The sequence below is a fragment of the Drosophila grimshawi genome, unplaced genomic scaffold (genome assembly GCF_018153295.1).
Source record: "Drosophila grimshawi isolate 15287-2541.00 unplaced genomic scaffold, ASM1815329v1 contig_311, whole genome shotgun sequence".
Taxonomy (NCBI): domain Eukaryota; kingdom Metazoa; phylum Arthropoda; class Insecta; order Diptera; family Drosophilidae; genus Drosophila; species Drosophila grimshawi.
Window position 1 is genome coordinate 7,113,956 of NW_025063098.1, and position 7,495 is coordinate 7,121,450.

General features: G+C 37.9%; 1 protein-coding gene across 1 annotated transcript; it reads right to left on the reverse strand.

The window, feature by feature from the left end:
- Positions 1–4,989: 4,989 nt before the first annotated feature.
- Positions 4,990–7,168, reverse strand: LOC6563896 (soma ferritin). Its single transcript, XM_001990077.2, has 3 exons — positions 6,686–7,168; positions 6,283–6,413; positions 4,990–5,980 (listed from the first exon to the last, which is right to left on the reverse strand). The coding sequence occupies exons 2-3, from the start codon at positions 6,392–6,394 to the stop codon at positions 5,415–5,417; spliced, it is 678 nt and encodes a 225-aa protein (XP_001990113.1). The 5' UTR covers positions 6,395–6,413; positions 6,686–7,168; the 3' UTR covers positions 4,990–5,414.
- Between the last annotated feature and the right edge of the window lie 327 nt (positions 7,169–7,495).

Sequence of the window (7,495 nt, forward strand, 5' to 3'; positions counted from 1 at the left end):
TTTTTGCAATGGGGTGCATTTAAATTTCGCAACTTGTTTTACCCACTGACCTTGAAAAGTGGATTTATACAAATTGACTGACGGCAGCTGTGCCTATTAGGGTGGCTCTGAATCAGAATCTGAATCCGATTTTGGTGCTCAGCTGGCTCAGGTTGCAACAATCCCCCGGCCTCCGATCCGCCCTTTATTGTGCAAAACATTTCCTCAACGCAAAAAGAAAAAAAACACCAACAACAAAGAGAAAGAAACAAAAACAAAAAAGGGCATTTGGTCTCTTGGTCTTATCAACGAATCGCTTATCGTTTGCTGAGAAGCCATTAACTTGTTTTCCATGATTATATATGTAGATATTTACATGTATTGATTCGATTGCTTTGCTAATCGTTCAATCCCAGTGGATCGTTCTTTCTGTTTCTGTTTGCCTTGTTTGGCCAAATTGTTTTGGAAAGCTATCGATTTCATCATCATCAAAGTGGGTCACTATTTTGACTATGCAAATCGGTTTATTACGCACAAATTGCCGAATCGCACAATATGCCCAATCGAATATTCATATAGAATGCTCATCTATGGGCTAGGATTGTGTGTTTGGGTGTTTGCATATGAGGCTGACCTATATGGATGTAACTCAAGTAAATCTTATTATCCCATACGATGCCTAAGGTATACCAATTTTAATTGTCTAATATGTGTAGACTTCAAAGGCATTTAATTTTAATGTTTAGTTTCATTCTATTCTATATTCTGCAAATACTTTTGAAGAGTATTCACTCATATACATATATTATTATAATAAAATTTCCATTCCATATACAGGTGCCTCAATTGTTATTGCAGTAGGACATAACTGAGTGGAAAATAATCTTATTGCAGTGTAATATTGTCTAGGAACAGGTGGCAAACCACATTCTTGAGCGGGGTGTGTGGTGATGTGGAAGAACATTGAGTGACTCGACCATTGAATATATTTTAATATACCTTCCACATCTTTTGACTATTCAGTTGATACTTTTTGCTATCAAAGTATAAATTGACGACTTATCACTTTAATCATCATTTATCATCTTGTTTGAAAAAGTCTTATCTTTGTACTTACTGAACTCATTACAAACGAGAAACTGGGTCTACTGAAGTTGTGCAAAAGTATGTAACAGGTAAAAGAAAGCATGTATATATCTTGATCAGCATCAGTATCCGATTTGATCTAACCATCTATTAAATTTCTTTGTTTATATGAGCACAACTCTATTAATTTTAAAACTATTTTGATGACACTTGCTAAGTTGTGGGATCGAGATAAGCATAGACAATGATGCCACCTTTTCTGGGATAATAAAACTGCACAAATGAGGATTATTCAGTTGAGAGCCAATCGTAAAACAGAAAACATCATTTATAATAATATTTGTGAGACTCAGGATTTCTACGCCGTAATCTACGGCGTATCTACGACAGCTAAATTTTCTCGTTGTTTGTGCCCATCAAACAACTTGGTTATCTTGAAGTACTGCTTCATTTTGAAATTCGAATGTACTTGCATTAAAAATTTGATTTGATGACATGTTGAGTAAGTTCCGAAAGGCTTTTGAGCTCAAAGTTATTAAAATGTGCAGCCAAAAAAAGCAGAAGAGGAATGGATTATTTATTGCAAAGTGAAAAAGGAAGTTTGTGGCACAGCTGCTTTCAAAAGGCTGCAAATGGCAAATGCAATAAAACGAAATTAAATTGCTATTTTGCATTTATACGAGTATTATGGCATGTTGAATATACACAATCACATACACACACACACACACACACACGCTTACACACACTCGCGCACACACCATAAATTGATACGAACTCTTTGTCTGCATGCCAAACAATAATGGTAACAAAAACTGCAACAACAACGAAGGAGAATCCTTTGACAACAGCTGGCCACCAAAAATCCAAATAGTTTTATAGTTGAATGGCCCCAAAAAATGTGTGCTGTAATTGCTTGGTGCGTTTATTAAAATGCATAAATTAATAGAACATTTTCCAAGGGGCACCTTTCCAAGTGAGTGTGTGTGTGTGTGTGTGTGTGTGTGGCCCATGTGCGGCACTTTAAAAAGGGTTTAAGGCACGCAATTTGTGCGCTGGCTAATGGCCAAACAATTAGACTTAGTTATTGAGAGAAGGGTCGCATATGCGTCCCTCACCCTAACCCATAACCCCCCCTCCGCACCATTAAAGACAACCCCCAACAAATGCACTCTCGAAATGACCGCAATTATGAACTCCCCCAGTTTTGACAATATATATATATATATAAATATAGTCTTGGACTGTGCGTAGCTGTCGCATCTCTTTGCCTCAAATCAGCGCTATTAATATTAAGTGGATTAATATTTAATGACCAATGCACACACACACACACACACATATACACACACACCGTGTCCATAGTCCGAGTCCCGGTTCGTGTCCCATATGCCATGTATTACTGTATCATAATCGCATGCTCTTAACTGTTATGATCCCATCTCATTGCCTTTATGGTTACATTTGCAGTTTCCATTTCCGTTTTGGTTGTCCTCGTCATATTCTAATTATAGCATAACACGCGCTTATTACCAGGATTTTGATGACCTCCGACCTCTCTCTAATAATTATTATACCCTGGCCATTAAAATGCCAAATTGACGTGAGTTTTACGTGCATGTGCTCCATATATATATACATATATATACCAAATACTGGCAAAAATCCCAATTGAATGGGCGTCACTAATTGATAAATGGCTCTTCTGCGTGGCTGGCTCCCATATCTAGAGGGGGATAGAGAGATAGATCTGCGTATTATTTTTGATTGCTGTTGGCTCGAAAATATTTACAAATGATTCGCAATTCGCATCTGAATTCAAGATAAGGCAACTACTGCAACGCAGTTTGCAACTGAAACACGTCAGTCTCTGTCAGCCAGGGAGAGAGAAGAAAATAGCCTAGCGCTAAGCGTATGGATCAGTCATGCAAATTTATTAAGAAGAGAGAAGAAAATTCCCAAGCAATAATTGTCAGCTTCAGCCAGACAAGAAGAGAGAGAGAGAGAGAGAAGAAAATACCCTTGCGATAAGCGCGACATGCATAATGCGTCTTACGTAATTTGTGGCATCGTCATTCGCTGACTCTTTGTCCCGGCTTACTCAACTTGCAAAATGGCTTCCCCAAGTGAACTTCACTCGTCCACAACTCGAACCGTGTGCAACCCATGACTTGATGACGTGTTCCTTTCGCTGGAACGTTGAGTTATCGACTTGTCGAGTGCTTCTTGATAAGATAGACAACTTGAAAATTTCTGTAGACTCTAGAGCTACTTAGATGGCCATATAATCAATGTAATCGACAAGACTGGTCTAAGCGAAAAACTGCACATGTTACTTTGTTTTCATAGGAATTGAAATCTGAACTTGGTTTGAACTATAAATTAATTTAGAAATTATTAAAGAATAAACAATCTTCAGAAGGGTTTCCTCACGGGTGTTTTAAAAAAGGCTTGTAGGCATAGAAACCTCAGCAGGGACCACTTGATATAACCACTTTAAAAAATCATGTGGTACATGCTAAAGATAATTATAAGTGAAACAATTTGAGACATCTAATTTTAACGAAGACACTTCAGCTGGAGAAAAATATAAGATACATTGTTAGTTATACAAAACGAGGGTTTATAAAAAATAAACCCGTTTATATTTTTAAAATATGTATAGAGTCTTAGCTAGAAACTGCTCATCAAAAATAAAAATAAATTAATTTATTGATTTTATTGAAATCTTCTTTAGCTGTTAAATAAATATTTTGCTAGCATTGTTGGCCTTCATTCAAAATAAATGTTTGTTTTCTCGAATAAATATTCTACATTCAAAGCTTACATAAAATGAATAATGTAATTTGTTGTTTCTGTTGAAACCTTCTTCAGCATTAAAATAAATATCTGGCTAGTTTTGTTTATCTTCATTCAAATTGAATGTTTTTATTCTCGAATAAATGTTCTACATTCAAAGTTTCCATCAAATTAACAATATAATTTGATGTTTCTATTGAAATCTTCTTTAGCACGAACATAAATATTTACTAGCTTGGTTCATCTCCATTCAAATATCAGGTTTATATTCTGGAAGAAATGTTCCACAACCAAAGTTTACTACTACTACAGCTTATCTCTTTATAATTTTCCGACGCTCAACAGGAAGTTGTTCACGCTCAATCCAATGGAAACTTGTGGATTTGTATTGTAATCTGGGCAAAGTTTGTTATTCTTTGCAATTGCCAAACAAAAGCGAATTATTTTTGGCTCGTAAGCTTGCAAGTAGCTCAAAAGTTCAACCTTGGCTCATGTTTCACAATATTTAGCTATTTAGTAGTAATACTTGCTGCGACAGCAAAATGTAATCAGAGTCGAATGCAAAGTACACGCCCAACTGTCCAACTGTCCAGTTGTTCAGCTGCCCAGCTGATATCAGCATGTGGAAAGCAAACAGCAAAAAACCAAAGAGAAGACTGTAGTCGAGAGAGCTCGTCTTGGAAATACCCTGAAGTCAGCTGATGAGTGTAGCTTTCTCAACATGAAAATTATTCCATCTGAATGAAATTTACACAGTTGATCAATAATATATTTATATATATTATACATACATTGAAAGGCTATATCTGTATGTGTCTTTTATTGCAATCGCAAATCGATTTATATCGATACTCGATAAATGTGTACAGCTATCGACTAAATTATGTAAACTTGAAATGCTTATTCCCGATTGGCAGCCAGGAGTAAATCGAGTCGACGGTTATTGCTGATCAGGAATATATATATACTCAATATTTTAGTCTTTCCGTGACATACTCAGGCATAAATTCATTACACTCTTCGTACCCATTTGCAATGAGTTGAGGATATTCTATAAATATGTGAACAGCAGACGCTTTTTGCAATTGTTCGCATGTTTAACAGCAAACAGTAAAAAACTGTGTGTATTGTGGTATTTATTTAATTATTTATTTAGCTCGGTAACATAATTTAAAGATACATTTGCTCATGTGAACACTGCTAACTTAAACGTTATCACAAAGCATGTGCATGCGTTTTGTGTGTAGTGTAGGTGTGTGTGTGTGTGTGTTTGTTTGTGTGTTCGCTGGTAAATAAATCAAAGTTGAATAATAAGCGATTGTAAATCAGATGTTTCTGCTTTTGTTGTTGCTGCTACTGCTGCGGTTTGATTTATTTAACACAACTCAGATGACAATTCAAATTTAGAAGAACGCAGCGCGTGATTTTTTTTTTTTTTCAATATATTAGTATTTTTTTGGGGGGAATTTTTATAATACTAGAAAACTTTAGTTGTATTTTGAAACAGAATGATGAGTGAATTTGGATAACAGCTATTTTGGGTGTGTTGCTTATTGCTTCTGCAGGTACTCGTCGAAAAGATAGACAGAGAGGGAAGGCTCGCGTACGCTGACCAGCTTGGACAGATCGTTGGCATAGCCAGAGAGTTTGCGCACAGATGCCGCCTGCTTGCTGAGGAAGTTATCCTGCAGGTAATGAGCCATCTCGGGATCGTGGACGCGACTCTCACTGCTCGCGTGGGTGGCACTGGTGTGCACGTGGATGGCGCCCTGAGTCAGTTCCTTTTCGTTATCGAGAGCACGGGCCAGAGACTCCAGTTCGCTGAGATGCACCTCGGGAGGATGGGCGATACCATGGGTGTTGGGCTTGCTGAAGTCAACGGTGCCGCCGCGACGAGTCACCTGCTTGATGAGGTCAATAGTGTCGTCGAAAGCACGATCGGACATGTCCTGGTAGAGCTTCTTGAAACCGGGTCGGTTCATCTGGTAGGAGTTGAAGTGGGTGGCCATCAGCATGTACTCGTACGACTTCTTCAGCTGCAACTGGATGTAGTCCTCCATCTTGTGCTCCAAATGGCCGATGGCACCATAGCGAGCATTACAATTCTTGACACCACCTGTGAAGGGTGCATACAAAGTGCAGAAGCATTTAGCATTGATGTCAGTGGTGGGTTAATCATGGAATCAAGGAAGTATTTTCGCTTACTTTCGTCTGAGAAAAAGGCCATGATTGCTTGTTTATTTTTAAAATTAATTAATAATCAAAGGCAAGACAGACACAGTTACAGTTAAAACCGGAACGATTCAACTGCTCACACAAACACTCACACAAGCTCACGCTCTCTCTTGCACTCTCTTCCATTCGTGCTCTCACAATCATGCGCTCTCTTTGTATTTGTTTTTTTTATGGAGTACTCACCGTTGGAACTTTGTCCGCAAGCAGACTGAATGTCGACTTGACAGGTTTGCTCTTCGGCCTGCGCAAGAGCGCAGATGCCCGCAATGAATGCGATTACAATGAAATATTTCATTTTGTTTGTTTTTAACTTGCTAGAAATAGAAGAAACGGAATTTCACAATTATACCTCTACGAATTACAAAAAGAAATGACAGCTAATGCGACTTAAACAAACTAAACACAAAGAGCGAACGCGCCTTCTGCGTCGTAGAGTTTTCTTGAACATTCTCACTCTCTCTCTCTCTCTCTCTCTCGCTCGTTCGCTCGATAGTCAATTTTAAAGTAATTTTAAATAGCCACATAATTCGCTAACACACTTATTATAATCGCAATAATTAACAAACAATTGCACAGCATCACTTACATTAAATTGTCGTTGCTGAATTTAAATTTGTGATTTTTCAGCTCTGCTTTTACGTTTCTTATGTGCTGACTGCTGGAACTCAAATCGTTGACTGCTGTTTATAGCGCCGAGTTTGTCTCGTTTCTATGCCTCGGCAATGCCACGCTCTCTGCGCCAGTGTGAGTGAATGCGCGAGTGTGTGTGCGCCAGTGTGTATGTATTGGTATTTTGTTTTGCACTCGTCGTCTCTCTGTTGGGGATTTTGTTGTCAGTCAAACATGGCTCGGGCAATATGGCCGCGTTTCTCTTGTTGGTGTTGTTGCTTTTGCCTTTGTGTTGTTTTTCTTTGTGATTCAGAATACCATGTCGCAGTCCAACAGGGTTGCCAATATTCTCTAAATTCTAATATCAGCATTAAACTATGATCTTTTTATTTCATCAAATAATTAAATAATGTATTTTTTACTGCAAACTGAAATGTGGTTTGGATTTATTGCCACATAGGAAAGGCCAAGGCTAAAGAATTTTCCAACATGTACTTCAATGCTACTCATATGCAATCAATAAGGCGTTTGTAATTTTTCCTTATCTTTTAGTAAAAGTCTTATCTGACATGGGTCATCAAGATTCAATTTATTAGCACCTATCGTTAGTTGCCATGTTAGCACTGATAGTCGATCAAAATGTTGATTGATCCCATAACATCCATGCTGTTTTCAGTAACTCCAACCAGGTATTAAGCCATCAATTTTCAGTTCACGTCGAACACGAGTACTCGGCAACCCGTGTCATTTTGCAGTCAAACCAGATTGTATTATAGTGAAAGCTCGA